The sequence below is a fragment of the Ostrea edulis genome, chromosome 2 (assembly GCF_947568905.1).
Source record: "Ostrea edulis chromosome 2, xbOstEdul1.1, whole genome shotgun sequence".
In the NCBI taxonomy this organism is placed as follows: Eukaryota; Metazoa; Mollusca; class Bivalvia; order Ostreida; family Ostreidae; genus Ostrea; species Ostrea edulis.
The window spans coordinates 89381969-89401839 of record NC_079165.1 but is presented as its reverse complement, the minus strand read 5'-3'; the positions used below and the strand labels follow the sequence as shown (position 1 = coordinate 89401839).

At 36.0% G+C, this 19871-nt stretch overlaps 1 protein-coding gene across 9 annotated transcripts in view; it reads right to left on the bottom strand.

The window, feature by feature from the left end:
- The window catches only part of LOC125678734 (uncharacterized), a 43710-nt gene that overhangs the window by 11433 nt on the left and 12406 nt on the right, over window positions 1–19871 (bottom strand). For all 9 annotated transcript variants that reach the window (XR_008800251.1, XM_048917405.2, XM_048917398.2 and 6 more), the window contains 7 exons: window positions 16418–16556; window positions 14651–14815; window positions 13972–14100; window positions 13253–13305; window positions 12835–13067; window positions 11975–12085; window positions 3788–3973 (listed from right to left, as the gene is read on the bottom strand). Coding sequence is in view for 8 of the 9 variants with exons in the window: in XM_048917405.2 (XP_048773362.2) it covers window positions 3788–3973; window positions 11975–12085; window positions 12835–13067; window positions 13253–13305; window positions 13972–14100; window positions 14651–14815; window positions 16418–16556 (1016 nt within the window). In the remaining variant the exon portion in view is untranslated. The remainder of the gene's footprint in view (window positions 1–3787; window positions 3974–11974; window positions 12086–12834; window positions 13068–13252; window positions 13306–13971; window positions 14101–14650; window positions 14816–16417; window positions 16557–19871) is intronic.

Genomic DNA, 19871 nt, shown 5'->3' with positions numbered 1-19871 from the left:
AATCTTCAAGGAATATATTATTTATTAAAAGAATCGTCCATCGTTATATAAACTATTTAAATGTAGTTTGCCTGGTATGTAACATGAATTCTCACGAATCGTCGGTTGGTGCTATTTATATACTGTTCTGTTTACACTATAGTCATAACAACAAAAATGGCATCCGGTCTGTAAGATAGGCTTAAATTTATCCGGATTTTTATTATTATTATGATGATTTTAATAAATGTCAATGTGTTTAAATAAATAACTATATGAGCATATATTATTTGAAAATATATTTACTACTCAAATGATTCTCGTTTCCTCTTCAACCGCCACGATCAACGCAAATTGCGTCACGATGGCGAATTTGTTAGCATCTTTCAACTGATATTTTAACCCCTCTTCCATCGTCGCCCGGGATGAAACTAAGAGGAATTGTAAGTTATTTAGTAAATTTTTAATCCATATAAAAATTATTCCGGGCGACGAGGGAAGAGGTGTTCAATTTCACAAGTTTATCAATACAAAAACCATGAAAACACCACAAATAGCCTGAAAGCCCTTACTTTATTTGATTATGTACTACGCATGCGCGTAGATGAGTTGATTTCCATATGCTTTTGAGAGTTACTATAAGTTACTCTTTTAGGAATTTGACAGGAAAATATCTGCAACGCAAAATAATTTTCCTCCATAAACGCCGGGCAGAATTTGGCTAAAACCGTACCTTGTCCTTTGTGTGAAGACTAATTCTTGCATAATCAGGTCAAAATATTAACAGCACTAGATTTATTTTTGCATCACAGTATTCTGCTACTAAACTTTATTAACTGCTAAAAGACATGTTAAATACTTTTTAGGAACTTATACTTATGGAAAACAATATTGCAAATACAAAAAAATAAAAAAAAGATCTTTAGCAAAAGTAACCACATATAGAGCATTACTATATGCAATAGAGCATCACTATATGCAATAGAGCATCACTATATGTAATAGAGCATCACTATATGCAATGTATACCATGCATGGGCATACAAATCTTTTGCTTTGAAACTTGCTGAAATTGAATTTGATGGTTTGCGTAATATGATCCAACATAAATATGTCTTTTACAATGAGTCTGGTTCACAACTCAGAACAGGAAACTAGCTATCAAAATTTCTTAGTTCACTCTGTACACCCTCTATAAACTTGAAATCTACCCACAACAAGAGAATGCTTGCACAATAATCCAACATTCCTATTTCTTAAGAAAATTTCTCCGTAACTCTAATGCTTATACAATGGGTTGATTCTTTCCTTCTCAAAAGTGCTCTTCCCTGAATAAACCATCGACAAAAAATAAAATATTATTGTGGTTGTTTGACCTCATAGGTATACTTGTACTGTACCCTGTATGTGAACCAATGCTGTCCTGCCTGTATAGAAAATTGCTGCCCTTATCATAACACTACCCCTTCCAAACTGGTCAGCCTCCTGGATGAAAATTTTGTGCAAAAACATTTAATTTGGTGCCTATACACTTCGAGTCTTCCATTAGGCTTCTGCTGTAAAAATCAAGCTAAACAACTTCACGTTGTGACCCAGGAGGGCAATAAATCTATTTGGTCAGACAAATGTCAGACTGCATATGAAGGTATAAGGTAAAAGCTCCAGTGTTCACACACCATGACTTTTCAAAGCCCCCTGTTTTAGATACCAATGCTAATGACATGGCAATGGGTGCTGTTTTGTCATTTGAAGGGGGTAGTGTTATGATGTGGGCAGCAATATCCTATACAGGCAGGACAGCATTGGTTCACATACAGGGTACACCCTCCAACTTAGGAACCTATTTAGAAATCTCCTACCACACCAAAATCTGAAGAAACATCTCTACTTAGGCTGATACTGTAAAGAATCAGCTCTACTTCAGTCGATACTGTAAAGAATCAGCTCTATTTAGACAGATACTGTAAAGAATCAGCTCTATTTAGACAGATACTGTAAAGAATCAGCTCTATTTAGACAGATACTGTAAAGAATCAGCTCTATTTAGACAGATACTGTAAAGAATCAGCTCTATTTAGACAGATACTGTAAAGAATCATCTCTATTTAGACATATACTGTAAAGAATCAGCTCTATTTAGACAGATACTGTAAAGAATCAGCTCTATTTAGACAGATACTGTAAAGAATCAGCTCTATTTAGGCCGATACTGTAAAGAATCAGCTCTATTTAGACAGATACTGTAAAGAATCAGCTCTATTTAGGCCGATACTGTAAAGAATCATCTCTATTTAGACAGATACTGTAAAGAATCAGCTCTATTTAGACAGATACTGTAAAGAATCAGCTCTATTTAGACAGATACTGTAAAGAATCAGCTCTATTTAGGCCGATACTGTAAAGAATCAGCTCTATTTAGACAGATACTGTAAAGAATCAGCTCTATTTAGACAGATACTGTAAAGAATCATCTCTATTTAGACATATACTGTAAAGAATCAGCTCTATTTAGACAGATACTGTAAAGAATCAGCTCTATTTAGACAGATACTGTAAAGAATCAGCTCTATTTAGGCCGATACTGTAAAGAATCAGCTCTATTTAGACAGATACTGTAAAGAATCAGCTCTATTTAGGCCGATACTGTAAAGAATCATCTCTATTTAGACAGATACTGTAAAGAATCAGCTCTATTTAGACAGATACTGTAAAGAATCAGCTCTATTTAGGCCGATACTGTAAAGAATCAGCTCTATTTAGACAGATACTGTAAAGAATCAGCTCTATTTAGACAGATACTGTAAAGAATCAGCTCTATTTAGGCCGATACGAGTGTAAATATCCAAACAAGACGTGCTGAGGATTTAGAAATATTAACATCCCCCCCCCCAACGCAAAGCATACAAATCTTTGATATAAGTAAATGTTCTTGTTTCATAACAATTTGCAGAGATGCACACAAATGCGTTACAGATGAGAATCTTTTTTTTCACCTGGAGAAAATTGTGAAAACAATGTGAAATCCAAAAGAAAGGGAAAGGCACTTGTGACCACTTTGAGGGGGTGCTTCAGATGCTGCTGCGAGTATACTGCACAAACAATCGTTTTAAAAAAGTCAAAATTAGGTGCCAAATTACTTATCTGAGTGTGATGACATGGTGCCTATTGTATCTAGTGAGTAATTATTGTGACTCTTGATTTGTAAAGTGTTTACGACCTTTTCAAAATGCAGCCAATCACATGTTTCCAATGATTCTGAACCTACAGACTCACCTCAACAAATCAATTTACAATCAACAAGAAAGTTAATTAAAAATTTCAACCTCCCAAAGCTTCATGATCAATGGAGGGCAAAAACACTGCCCAATTTTAAAGTGTACCCCCTTTTCACTAGGCTAGCATAGTTCCAATCGTAAGTGTTTTCTGGACTTCCTGATTACCAAGTTACAGAAGTACAGTTAGATGGAAAAAAAACCCCAGGAAAATTGGATTTAAGTTGGGAGATGATTCCTTAAATTATTAAACCAAAATGTGTTTGTGAAAAACGATGCCCCTGGTATCAACAAAGAAACAAAGGTCTAGTCATAAGGAATCTATATAAATGTACTAAATTTGAAAGCCCTGTGTTAAAGAGTTAAATAGATATTGCCTAGCTTAACTTCTCTTAGAAATAGGTCAAATTCCAAGGTCAAGGTCACATGGTTAAAAACTTTGGTACCAAAAGAAAGGTCTTGTCATAAGGGATGCCCATATGAAATATGAGAGCCCTCAAATCAGCTAACATAAATATAAACAACTGATAACTCACCACAAGAAATTTTGACGTTATGGTTGGAATACAATTATCAAATATCATTGCCACAGCCCTCCCAAACATGAATGGTGCAGCTCTAAGCTTAAAAGCAAGCTTAATGCCGTATGTTTTCTCTCTCTTCTTTTTCTTCTTGTCTGTTGTTTTCTGATTATATTTCCGATGCACATAAGATTCTATATCCTAGAAGTAAAAATATGAATACAATGAAAGTGTTTTAATGCCATAGGTAATATTAGTTATGTAAACGCTTAGAGGGGTAATACGGAAATATATGGGGTCCTTGAAAAAAATCATATTGGGCGAGGCGTAAGCCGAGGACTCCATATATTTCCGTATTACCCCTGTCGATGATTTTACCTATACATTAATTAAAGGCATATTGACATTATTCATTTTTGATGCTTTTCTAATGTACATGACAACCGTCATAATAAATGACAGCTATGTGTGTATTCTTGAGATAATTTATCAAACGCACAACAATGAAAAAGTGGCTGCAACATTTAAACCATCAACGAGATAACTTTTTCAACAAAGTATAAATTAAAAAATGAATTAATTTGTTTTCATTCACCTATGACATCATAATATGTGCCGACTCCAGTGACGAAGTATACGTATTCTCATGACGTCATAGTACACATGTGTGGTCAGTAAACCATGTAGAAGGGGCATATTGAAAATATTACGTTCGTAAGAGACATAACATCTTTGTATGTAGTATTGGTTTCAGCCAATGAAATGCCAAGATTTTTATCAGAGGCAGGATAGCACATTGTAAGCGGGTTCTATTTCTGTAAAGACATTTGTCTAGTATGGGTTATGTGCACAGCATTCCCAAAAACGTTTCTTTCTATTGTGCATTCTCAGTTACATGGTTTGTAGTTAACTTAATATTGGTTTAAAATTCCATATTAAGCAAGAGTGAAGTTCGAGCCCCACATGGAATTTACGTATAAACCACAATAGGTCAACTACAAACCATGTAACGAATAGGTCTTACTGATTGCCTTTTTTTAAAAAATCATTCAAATGTATGAGAAATAAAACCTGCATGATTTTGAGCACTCACGTAGGATACACTGTGACATTAAACAACTATGACATCACATGCAAGTGACATGATGTCACGCACAAGTGATGTGAGAAACTGCGTAGCTTACGTATTTTTGCATTCAATGTATTGTCCGCATTCAGTTTTAACGGTTTGAAGTTTATTTATTCCACCAAAGTTTTCGGTTGTGTTACTGAGCAGTCTGCCACTTCGAAACCAAAGTAAATTTGAGAAAAGAAATTACACGTCAATTAACCGTGTATAAAGACTAATGACTAGCTCTGACAATTATGTATGAATATATGTGGTCTTCATGTGATCACTTTACACAATTCTTAATCGCACAGCTGTAACATCGAACTTACAACTGGAGTTTAATTACACAGCTTGGACATTAAAACAGGACTTAAATCTCACTTCATTGTAAGCAATATTTCGTTATAAACACTTTTGTTGTAATCATCACTTCATCAGAGGGAAAAGAAGACTTAGTTGAGACCAAAATCAATTCATTATACGCAACATTTCATTGTATTTGATTTTGTTCCAAACAGAGGCCACGTACTGTATAATGAACAAATTTTACAGCTGATGCAACAAATGTGTTTCCAATTACAATGAACTTAAATTTTACAAACTATATTTTCAAAACATAATAAATCAGCGCCAAATTCTAAACCGGACAATTACACGTTCTAAACAGGACAATTACACGTTCTAAACCGGACAATTACACATTCTAAACAGGACAATTACACATTCTAAACAGGACATTTACACACTCTAAACAGGACAATTACACATTCTAAACAGACAATTACACATTCTATACAGGACATTTACACATTCTAAACAGGACAATTACACATTCTAAACAGGACATTTACACATTCTAAACAGGACATTTACACACTCTAAACAGGACATTTACACAGTCTAAACAGACAATTACACATTCTAAACAGGACATTTACACATTCTAAACAGGACATTTACACATTCTAAACAGACAATTACACAGTCTAAACAGGACATTTACACATTCTAAACAGGACAATTACACATTCTAAACAGGACATTTACACATTCTAAACAGACAATTACACATTCTAAACAGGACATTTACACATTCTAAACAGACAATTTCACATTCTAAACAGGACATTTATACATTCTAAACTGGAAAAGTGCACATTCTAAACAGGACATTTACACATTCTAAACAGACAATTTCACATTCTAAACAGGACATTTACACATTCTAAACAGGACATTTACACATTTTAAACAGGACATTTACACATTCTAAACAGGACAATTACACGTTCTAAACAGGACAATCACACACTCTAAACAGGACATTTACACACTCTAAACAGGACAATTACACATTCTAAACAGACAATTACACATTCTAAACAGGACATTTACACATTTTAAACAGGACATTTACACATTCTAAACAGGACAATTACACACTCTAAACAGGACAATTACACATTCTAAACAGGACAATTACACATTCTAAACAGACAATTCACATTCTAAACAGGACATTTACACACTCTAAACAGGACAATTACACATTCTAAACAGACAATTACACATTCTAAACAGACAATTTCACATTCTAAACAGGACATTTACACATTCTAAACAGGACATTTACACACTCTAAACAGGACATTTACACACTCTAAACAGGACAATTACACATTCTAAACAGACAATTTCACATTCTAAACAGGACATTTACACATTCTAAACAGAACAATTACACTCTAAACAGACAATTCCACATTCTAAACAGGACATTTACACATTCTAAACAGGACATTTACACCTTCTAAACAGGACAATTCCACATTCTAAACAGGACATTTACACATTTTAAACAGGACATTTACACATTCTAAACAGGACATTTACACATTCTAAACAGGACAATTACACATTCTAAACAGACAATTACACAGTCTAAACAGGCCAATTACACATTCTAAACAGGACAATTACACAGTCTAAACAGACATTTACACATTCTAAACTGGAAAATTACACATTCTAAACAGGATATTTACACATTCTAAACAGGACATTTACACATTCTAAACAGACAATTACACATTCTAAACAGGACATTTACACATTCTAAGGTGTACTTTCTGTTCTTTTGAATAACGTACATGTGATAAAGCACAGATTACCCAGTGATAAGAAAACATATGTCTTTGTTTTAATGACGTAGGGACTTCAGATAAAGCTTATCTTACCTATAATTTTCCTATTGTTGTTGTGTAGTTTGCATTGTTAGATGAATACATACTAAAGCCAGTGTGTATATGTACTCCAACAGTGTTAACAGGGCCAGGTTATTAAAATACAACACTTTCATTTGCTAGCTGGAATAACTAAGAAGAATTGTTTTAACACACTAAAACTGATGTCTCCCCTTCCATTTTCCATAGTTTTTAAAAACATTTTTATGGATCATCTTTATAGTGGAAAATTAAGACTTACGGTACATAACATTCACCTATATGCATATGAGCTTCAAATTCAAACAAGGAATAGTGTTGTAAACATATGAGAGTAAATTAAACATGCCAACATACCAAATATCAAAGGTCTTTGTCAAAAGACAAAAGAAAATTATGGTCCAGACAAAACAAGAGGCCCAAGGGCCTAGAATCGCTCTTCTGATAAATTGTACAACCCCACCATTTCTATTCTTAGCCTCTTAGTATTCTAAATCTTTAGTTAAATCCTAAGAATACAAAAAAAGTAGGTCAATGTGACCTACTTTTTGGTTTACACATTTTGAGAACCCAAGAAATATCAACTGACAAAGTTTGATGATTTTAAGCCAATTAGTATCTGAATATTGAAATATAGCTGTCAAATTCCAATCGTAGGTCATGGTGACCTACTTTTTGGTCAGCGAACTCCGAACATGCAAGACCCATCAACTGACAAAGTTTGATGACTGTAGGTCAAATAGTATCTGAAATATATAAATATAGCCGTCCAATTCCAAAAGTAGGTCAAGGTGACCTACTTTTTCATCAACACCCTTCAAACATGCAAGACCCAACAACTGACAAAGTTTGATGACTGTAGGTCAGATAGTATCTGAATTATATAAATATAGCCGTCCAATTCCAAAAGTAGGTCAAGGTGACCTACTTTTTGGTCAACACCCTTTGAACATGCAAGACGCATCAACTGACAAAGTTTGATGACTATAGGTCAAATAGTATCTGAAATATATAAATATAGGTGTCCAATTCCAAAAGTAGGTCAAGTTGACCTACTTTTTGGTCGAAACCCTTCGAACATGCAAGAGCCATCAACTGACAAAGGTTGATGACTGTAGGTCAAATAGTATTTGAAATATATAAATATAGCCGTCAAATTCCAAAAGTAGGTCAAGGTGACCTACTTTTTGGTCGACACACTCCGTTGACTCAAGATGCATCAACTGTCAAAGTTTGATGATTGTAGGTCAATTAGTGACTGAAATATATAAATATAACTGTCAAATGCCAAAAGTAGGTCACAGTGACCTACTTTTTGGTCGATACACTCCGAAGACTCAAGATACATCAACTGACAAAGTTTGATGATTGTAGGTCAAATAGTGTCTGAAATATAGTAATTTAGCTGTCAAATACCAAAAGTAGGTCACGGTGACCTACTTTTTGGTTGACACAAACCGAAGACTGAAGACGCATCAACTGACAAAGTTTGATGATCCTAGGTTTTACAGTGCCCAAAATATGCATCTAAAATTGAAAATGTGAAATTTGAATATCTGCAAAATTCAAAAAGTAGGTCACTGTGACCTACTTTTTTATAAATATGTTTCAAGGTCTCAAGATGCATCAACTTACAAGATTTGATGATTCTAAACCTCTCGGTATTTGAAATAACAACTTAAAATATATCTATAAATGATAAGCCATAAAATTCAGAAAGTAGGTCACGGTGACCTATTTTTCAGTTGACGCATTTCAAGGTCCCATGATCCACCAACTGACAAGTTTTGATGATCATAGGCTTCAAAGTGTCCAAGATATGCATCAAAATTAATTTTAAAATAAATACCTGCAAAATTCAAAAAGTAGGTCACCGTGACCTACTTTTGAGACAACTTGACACAAGGTCCTAAGATGCATCAACTGTCAAAATTTGATGATCCTAGTCCTTATAATGACTAAAATATCTAAGATTTAAGGAATTTAAAAAAATTTTAAATTTAGGTCAACTTTGAAGTGACCTTGAGACCATGCCCTTTGCCCCAGGGTAATGCCTTGAACAATTTTTAATCTACAACATATCCTCATCCTTATGCGTAAGTTTGGTGATAATCTGCCCTGTGGTTCTTGAGAAGAAGATTTTTTAGCAACCACTACTTTTGTTTGTATTTTCCTGATTATCTCCCCTTGTTAAAGGGTCACATCCCTCTATTTAGTATGTATGAAAGCCCTTGGGCCAATGATACCCTGTAACAAATTTGAAACAAGAGGTACTGTGAGCAATGCTCACTAAGAATACCCCCCGCTTATCCCAATCTCCCAAAGGGTGTTGGTAATAGGTATAAACTACCTCTTTTCTGAGTGTAAAAAACAAATGGCATGACAAACCGAACCATATTGCTACTTCGATGTCCAGTGCGTGTGACCTTTGACCTTTTGACCCCAAAATCAATAGGGAACATCTTCATCCCATGGGTAGTCCATATGTATGATATGGTGACTGTAGGTGGAAAGGATAACGCTTTAGAGCCCGGAAACCATATTGCTACTTCGATGTCCAGTGCGCTTGACCTTTGACCTTTTGACCCCAAAATCAATAGGGAACATCTTCATCCCATGGGTAGTCCATATGTATGATATGGTGACTGTAGGTGGAAAGGATAACGCTTTAGAGCCCGGAAACCATATTGCTACTTCGATGTCCAGTGCGCTTGACCTTTGACCTTTTGACCCCAAAATCGATAGGGAACATCTTCATCCCATGGGTAGTCCATATGTATGATATGGTGACGGTAGGTGGAAAGGATAATGCTTTAGAGTCCGGAAACCATTGCGTCTACAGACGGACGGACGGACGGACAGACAGACGGACAACCCGATTCCAGTATACCCCCCCCCCCACAACTTGTTGCGGGGGGTATAAAAAATTGGCCAAGGGGTTCTTGAGTTATAGCCCTTTTTCTAAAAAGTTTACGCACACCGCACAAATGGCCATAGCATTAGCTCTTTGAGCCTTTGGCTCAGAAGAGCTAAAAAAAGCTCCAAAAATTTTATTATTTGATATTTACATAAAAGGTCAATGTCCAAGGTCAGCAAAAATGACACATGACACACTGTCTTATCATGGTATACCCACTCACCAAATATCAAATGCCTATGTCAAAAAACAAAAAAGTTATGGTTTGGAAAACAAAAATGTTAAAAAAAATTATTATTTGACCTTTATACAAAGGGTCAAGACCAAAGGTCATTAAAAAATGGCACACAACACAGTCTTATCATGGTATATCAACATACCAAATATCAGAGCCTAGGCCAAAAATTCTATCATTTGACCATTACATAAAAGGTCATTGTCAAAGGTCATCAAAAATGGCATATGACACACTGTTGCATCAAGGTATACTCATATACCAAATATCAAAAGCCTAATTGTCAAAAGACCAAAAAAAAATTGCCCAAATAATTCTATTATTTGACCATTACATAAAAGGTCATCAAAAATGGCACGTGACACACTGTCTTATCATAGTATACCCACATACCAAATGTCAAAAAACAAAAAAGTTATGGCTTGGACAAAAGGAGAAGTAGAAAAAGAAGAAGAAAAGGAAGAGAAATTCACACTAAAACAATATGTTGCCCTTTTGGGAAGGGGAGATATAATTCATCAGCAAAATTAATGTAAATATTTCATGATAGAGTTGCTAAGGGCTATTCCAGAAATAAATACATGGGGGGGAGGGGGGGGGAGGGGGGGGGGTGGTGGTTCAGGAGGCACCTTTTGTATATACCAAGCACCCATAAAAAAAATTAAAAAATTACCCCATGGACCCATCAAATTAGTAAACTCATTTTACAATGACCCATCTAATTAAAAAAAAAACTAACCAGACCCACCACAAAAATATTTTTAAAAATGAAAACGGTACAAATCTCGCGAGGTTTTCGGGACAAACATTCTAGACAATGATGCGGTAACGCCTGTGCGACATTGTATCACAGTAGTTCTGAAGAAACGATGTCACATCAACAATCAAAGGCATCTATGGCGGGAATGTTGGAAAGATTGGGAGTCCAAACGATGCTATTATCATGAAATGGGTATGGATATGTTTTTCCACGAATCGTTCGTCTTCTAATGGAGCCCGCGCTCGGAGGCCTCTATATCACCATCACACCGACTGATAAATATAACGCATCGGTACCCTCGTATAAATCAACTAAGGTTTGTCTATTTTTATTAGAAAACGGAATACCTATTGGTTTAAAAATATTCCCAAAATCGATGCACTGTAAACTGTAATAATCTACAGAACAGAGTTCGCCGCCATCACGTCCAAAGGGACCCTACTAAACGCGCCTCTAATTTGAAGAGTGCCGTAATGGAAAGTTATGGCGCTCCAAAGAGCGACAACTCGGATAGTTCTATGTTACTTCCGATTTCCGATTTCGAAAGCAGCATTTCGAAAGCACGTTTTCGATTTTCCCTCCGACGTTTTGTAACCAACACGACGAGCGACAATAAAAATATTCTGAAAACTCAACACCCACGTGGCACAAAATAAAACAATAGAAACTACCCACTACCCATAATAAATATTTTTTTAACAGTCCAACCACGGACCAAATAAAATATGAAAAAATACGACCACCCACACAAAAAAATATCATTTGCTGCCCCCCCCCCCCCCATTTGATCATTTCTGGAACAGCCCTAAAGTTCTGAAAGTAGATTTTGATAACAATCCGATTTTGTTCTTTGTGTGTGGAGCTTAGATATCTTTCTCTTTTAATTTTGAGATACAGTCTCCTATAATGGCCATGGAATTCTTTTAACTGTTTATGAAGTTAAGTTAATAATCTTACCTTTGCTTGCATCCCAAAACCCTTTCTATACAATATCTGAAGTCTGTTCAGGGCTTCCTGACGTTGCATTTCAGAGGAGAAGGTAATTGAATTCAGCTCCTCTTCCACAGTCTTATAACAAAAATGTACTGCTAATAAAGACTATTTCTCTACTATATACTCAAAATGAAATGTACATTGAAATTCATCTGAAAAATTACCAGATGCACTGTCCGTCTCTAGAGGGACTTGACACTTTACGCCAGCATACTTCATGAACTTGACACTTTACGCCAGCATACTTCATGAACTTTACACTTTACACTTCATGAAGTGTGTTAGTGAAAAGCGTTGTAATTCATACGCGTGTGTAATTTCAAAAATTAATTTCCTTTTTTATATTCATAATCTACTTTCATTTTTGTTGGAATTCTATGTTTGCACTGATGCCAACTTTAAAAGATCTCAAAGTGAGTGAATGGCTGTTTACTAAAAGTGACCAAAGTGATGATATAACAGAAAGGCTAGTTATTGAGAGCGGGGTTACAAGTAAATAATCAGAAATGTTCATAACAGAGAATATGTACAGATTGTTTTTAAACCTGAATATCAACATGAAGTCTCTTTGACATTCTCACACCAACTTGCACTCTTTCACACTACTATCATACAGCATAATTGGTGGAATACTTCTTATTCTAGGTTACACATTACTTTTATTGATGATTATGTGAATATAAATAAAGAATAAATACTAAAAAAAAATTTTTTTTAAGTTTCTTTAACAAGTTCAAAAACAGCTCAATCCCAGACTTCCCAATTTTATACAATGTATGTGATTTGCACGATGAATTGGTGTAAAACTTCTTACTATCACCCACCTTGTAAATCAAGTCTGTGAATTTTACAGTGAGGTTGACTTTGACCTTCCTGCCATCGGGTCCAGACCAGATCAAGTGGCAGATATCGTTCAGTGGAGAATCGTGTGCAGCAGTACATGAGCCAGAGTCATCAAGAAGTACAGTCTGCTGTGCCGTCATTAACAACTGAACTCGAACTCCATCCTCATCATGATAGACCTCCAGAGGAGTGGGTAAAACTAGTCTCCAGGGATCTTAAATCATTCCAAAAATCTCAACATTCACAGAGACAATAATGTAAACTCTTCTACAAAATCCTTTTTTCCATAATATGTCATTTTGCCAAAAATCTAAATCTTTGCTTAGTTTCTGATCATTAAGTGGACATATAATGTGCCTGTCATGAGACTGACCATCTCAAGGCTGACCAATCTCTTACCATTCATTATTCCTCTCCATGGCTCTGTTGCATTGTTACTGTAAGTGATCATTCTATAACAAACAAAAAAAGATATCAAGCAATACAATTGTCTCATCATTATTGAGTGCAATCGCTCGATAACATATACAGTGAAACCTGCCTAATCCGGCACCTGTGTGATCCGTTATACTGGACATTCCACCCCTTATTTTCATTCTTAATCATACATTTTCATTGGGTTTTTTTTTTACACTGTTTATTCCGATATTGTGAATTCCATCAGAATATTTAATATTAAATAATAAAATTTATATAATGCCTTATATAAAACACATTACTCTAAGGCGTTTTACAGGGGTAAGAAGAGGAATGCAACATTAAAAACAATTCAATGAAATTAAATGACAGTATGACATAAGCTCTTATTCTGTAATATTATCAACAACAAAAAAAGAAGTATTTTAAAGATCAATAGTTAAAGGTTTTTATTCCTTTGGGGTTTTTTTTTTGTGTTTGATAATTAAAACAGTCACGTTTTATACATGTTAGTATCTACACAGCTAATTTATAAAAATGAGTTTTAAGATGTTTTTTGTCTCCCACTGCATGTTGGATTAAAAAGGTTTCACTGTATATGAATACACACAACTGACCCAGATCAGCAATTTCAGCTCTGTTATTATTTTCAACAAGACTTTTTTACTTACAGTTTATTTTACAACAATTTCTACACCTACCCTGTATAAGGATCTAGATAGATCCCACCAGTAGGTGGCAGCAGTAACTGCATATCTCCTGTTAAAAATCCCTGTGGAGTCATCCTTAAATTCAGCTGTTCTGATACTACATCAGCTTCTTGAGTTACTCTACAGAAAATATTGACCTTGTTAAAATCTAAGTTTTATTAGAAATGAATTTTCTGTAGGATTCTAAAACTTTGCTTGCATATATATATATATATATATATATATATATATATATATATATATTCAATAATGAAGACCAGACAATATGGTCTGCATATTACAACACCGTCAGCAAACATTCTGCTGTAATGAACACATGGTCAAAAAGTCATAATGGTATTCTAATTGTAGATATATAATTATTGGTTACTTTGAAATCCTAATCTTTCCCAAGATTCTCAGTTCTTATCCATGAATGTGTAATTTTGGCATATTGTTAAATCATTGCAGTAGTTACCATAGAAAAAAATCCATTTATAAATGAACACATAAATTCTACACCCTAATGAAAAAGAAAAATATTCATCAAAGCAACCACAAACATTTGCCCCATAAAAAATAAAAAATTATTCAGTATAATACGGTCGAGTTTGAATTTTTCTTAATGTTCATTACAACCATATTTAAATGTGTGGTGTCTTTAATAATGATAAACTGAGAAACATTTTACCTAGGTTTTGTCTGAACACACAGTGATCTAAGCTGAGTTCTCCAGGTGACAGGTATACAGGTTATCTGCCCTTGCTGTTTGACTATTTGCACCAGAGGGAGCCACAGATTGTCTGAACGTCTTTGAACAAATCCCTCCCCGGGCAGGTGAGAACCAAACACACGACTAAAAACATCAATGACTTTTTTATTAATAAAGTGCACCGCTAGGGTACATGATACGCCTGTCTGGAACTACACGGATATGATACATCTGTCTGGAACTACACGGACATGGTATGTCTGTCTGGAACTACACGGACATGATACGTCTGTCTGGAACTACACGGACATGATACATCTGTCTGGAACTACACAGACATGATACATCTGTCTGGAACTACACAGACATGATACGTCTGTCTGGAACTACATGGACATGATATGTCCGTCTGGAACTACACGGACATGATACGTCTGTTTGGAACTACACGGATATGATACACCTGACTGGAATTACACGGATATGATATGACTGTCTGGAACTACACAGACATGATACACCTGTCTGGAACTTCACAGACATGATACGTCTGTCTGGAACTTCACAGACATGATACGTCTGTCTCGAACTACACGGACATGATACATCTGTCTGGAACTACATGGACATGATACGTCTGTCTGGAACTACACAGACATTGTCTGTCTGGAACTTCACAGACATGATACGTCTGTCTGGAACTACACGGACATGATACATCTGTCTGGAACTACATGGACATGATACACCTGTCTGGAACTACACAGACATGATACACCTGTCTGGAACTACACAGACATGATACGTCTGTCTGGAACTACACGGACATGATACACCTGACTGGAATTACACGGATATGATATGACTGTCTGGAACTACACAGACATGATGCATATCTATGTTTACATACTCTAAGATCCATCAGCTGACCTGGTTTAATGGAACTAGGCCTTACAGTGTGTAAGATATGATCCGGCCACATTTTGACAATGTTAGCCATAAAATTCCAAAATGAGGCCAGTGTCTTACTTTTGGGTCATGACACACCTTCCCTTAAAGATGCAATTTAAAAACTGACCAAGTTTGTTGGTCCTAGTCCTTACAGTCAATAAAATATGATCAAAACACAGCTTGAATATGCAACCATAACATTTCAAAATGAGATCATAGAGACCCACTTTTGGGTCATGATGCACCTTCTTTTTAAGATGCATCAACTGACCAAGTTTGATGGTCTAGCTGACACCTTGCAGTGCTCAAGATATAATCTAAGACACGTTTTGAATATGTTGCCATAAAATTCAAGTTGTGACACCTTTCCCTCCAAGATGCATCAACCAATTAAGTTTGATGTTCTAGGCCTTGCAGTGTGCAAGATATGATTTGAGTATGTATAGCCATACAATACCAGAAGGAGGCCACAGTGACCTACTTTTGGGTCGGAACATGCCTTTGCCCCAAGATGCATCAGTTGACCACGTTAGATAGTCCTAGGCCTCACTGTGTGGAAGATATGAACCATACATGACAAAGCCAACAGATGGACAGATGAATCGTAATTACAGCCCATGTCAAATACAGCTTGTCAAATAGCAGGCATATAAAAATACCTCTCCTTTAAGTGTAATTTCATGTTAGCGAACCTGCAGTGAATTGATAAATTGTACAAAACAGAAATGTCTGATCTTAGAGTTCCCATCACTAATTAACAAATAGATAAGACTGGACAAATGGTCTTTGACTTACTCTCTGAAGTTGCAGTAACAGTCATGTGAACTTTGAGCATCCCCTTTGAGGGCGTGAACTAAAGACATGTGGTACAGAATCTCGGGGTGTTGTGTACACAAAGGAAGGAGCCTATTCAGTGATTCCTCCAGATAGTCACCTGTAATGGCAAATGAGTTCTAAATCACAACATACATTACAATCTAAACATTGGATAAAAGACTCCTTGGCAACAATGATCATCTGAGTTACAATTTTCTTAGAAGAGAAAATTTCATCTTACTTGGTACCCTAAACAGAAATCCCATCTTGTCCTGTACTGAAAGGGAGGAGGGGGGGGGGGGTGATTTGAACAAACTTGACTTTCACTACATGAGGATATTTGCACATAAATTTTTATCATATCAAAAAGTTTTTTGACATACCTCAACCACAAACATTCCTGATTCACAAACTGGAAAACTCATGATAATTGTGGCCATATTGCAAGATTAATCTCTCTCTCTCTCTCTCTCTCTCTGAAGACCACATTTATCATGAATTTGGGGGCTTTAGAATATACTGACAAACAGCATTTCTGTTGTTAAGATGATTTTTTCTATATTCTGGACCCCTATTGTGGCCCCACCTATATGAGGCTGATTTGGACAAATTTTTAACTACTTTCTCTAAAGGGGCGGGTACCTTCATTTGAATAATCATGACTCCTTAACTGAAAGTTATTTGTGGCAAGCTAACTGAAAAAAAAAATCAGACTGTGGAAAACAAATACAGTAAAATATCTCTATCTCGAAGTCCAAGGGACCTCGAAAAAACTTCGAGATATCCGGGGGTTCGAGATATCCGAAATCGAGCTTGAATAGTTTTTTTGGAAGGAGGATATTTGATGTATAGTATGTGATTTGCATTATAAACAACAACCCCGTTGCCGTTTCTTATAGTTTAATACAAGTTGATAAATTTATATTGTGGAATTTCAAATACAAACATTTCGGTTTTTTTAATATAACATCCAATTGAATTCACAATGTGTTTTAAAATTAAAACAAGATGTACTGTGAGCAATGCTTGTAGAATAGTAAAAATATGGTATGCATTTGTAGAAGAAAATGGAAGATATAGTCCGAACACAAATCCATGGCATAAACCTATAATTTTGACCTTGAGATCAAAGGTCAAGGTCATAAAGAAGTCATTAATGTACATGACACATCGTCTCATGGTGATACACTCATGTGTCAAATATGGTATGCCTATGTCAAAGAACAAAGAAGATATGGCCTGGACACGAATCCATTGTAAAAAAAACCCTTTAATTTTGACCTTGAGGTCAAGGATCAAGGTCATATAGAGGTCATGAAGGTACTTGACACATCGTCTCATGGTGATACACTCATGTGTCAAATATGGTATGCCTATGTCAAAGAACAAAGAAGTTATGGCCCGGACACGAATCCATTGTAAAAACTTTTACTTTTGACCTTGAGGTCAAGGTCATATGGAGGTCATGAAGGTACATGACACATCGTCTCATGGTGATACACTCATGTGTCAAATATGGTATGCCTATGTCAAAGAACAAAGAAGTTATGGCCCGGACACGAATCCATTATAAAACCTTTAATTTTGACCTTGAGGTCAAGGTCATATGGAGGTCATGAAGGTACATGACACATCGTCTCATGGTGATACACTCATGTGTCAAATATGGTATGCCTATGTCAAAGAACAAAGAAGTTATGGCCCGGACACGAATCCATTATAAAACCTTTAATTTTGACCTTGAGGTCAAGGTCATATGGAGGTCATGAAGGTACATGACACATCGTCTCATGGTGATACATTCATGTGTCAAATATGGTATGCCTATGTCAAAGAACAAAGAAGTTATGGCCCGGACACGAATCCATTGTAAAAAACCTTTAATTTTGACCTTGAGGTCAAGGGTCAAGGTCATATGGAGGTCATGAAGGTACATGACACATCGTCTCATGGTGATACACTCATGTGTCAAATATGGTATGCCTATGTCAAAGAACAAAGAAGTTATGGCCCGGACACGAATCCATTGTAAAAAACCTTTAATTTTGACCTTGAGGTCAAGGGTCAAGGTCATATAGAGGTCATGAAGGTACTTGACACATCGTCTCATGGTGATCTACCTGTGTGCCAAATATGGTATGCCTAAGTCAAAGAACAAAGAAGTTATGGCCCGGACACGAATCTGCACAGACAGACAGACGGACGGACGGACGGACGGACAGACAGACAGAGTGATTCCTATATACCCCCCAGAACTTCGTTCGGGGGGTATAATAATCGTGCCTGTATGCTTACTTTAAGTTTACTGATGTCCAGACTCGACTGGGATGTAGTTATTGCGTTGTAATGAAACGTAAGAAACAAAAAAGACGTATTTAAAAAAAAACAACTTTTAAATTTTATTAAATAAATATTCTTGTTTTCTCTGTACTAGTTTTAATGATGAAGCGTGTATTATTAAATGCATTATTGTTATTATGAGCATTACCTTCAAGCATACTTCGACTATTTTGCGCGTTTATCTAACCCACATGTTAATGATAGAGTGTGTGTCATTCAAAACACCATCCCTGGATTTGGGTGTGTTAGTTCATAATTAGCGGTGAACTTTAGCCGTAATGTTGGAAAGTGTCACTAATCACCCAAGCTGTTGAACTGTTTATTGCGACCTGGCTCTACTCGGAAAAGGTGAGCATGGAATAGCGGTCATAAATTATAATTGATGTACCCGCGGGTGTGAATGTGTGACTTAACGATGCCAGGTATGGTAAGCAGAGCGGAAAATTGACTGCACTTCGAGATAAACCAGGTGAATTTAGGGTATGGGACCTTGAAAATACTTCGATATAAGCGGAGAATTCGAGATTACCTTGTTCAAAATATCAGACGTTTTTTTAATCATTTATATAGGGAAAACGGCCAGGACCGGCGGTCGACTTCGACTCAAGCGGGGTATTCGAGATAAACCATATTCGAGATACAGATATTTTACTGTATACAATACTGTAAATTCCTAAACATACGCGAGGAATTTATTATCACGTAATTTCGCAAGAAACATCCCTCACAAAAAAATATTTCTCCCTTTTATTTTTATATTGCTAAAATACATGCAAAAACACTTGATCAACAGAGTACTCGTGAAATTCTTTTCTTGCAATTTGACATCCAATAAGGAATCTATTGTACACAACAGAGAGACAGAAGGACGGGGGGGGGGGGGGGGGGGGAGAGAGAGAGATCAGTTCAGCTTTCATAAAGAAAGTCCATTACGCCTTCTGCTTGGGTGAGCTAAGAGACATCGTCGGAAACCCACGGTCGGTTGCTCTATGTTTACCTCCCGTGGGACACAATGCCGATCCGATATTTTTGCATAACTCATTAAAATGTGTGACCTATCAAGGACCAATGGGAATCGCCGTAAGTATTCCCA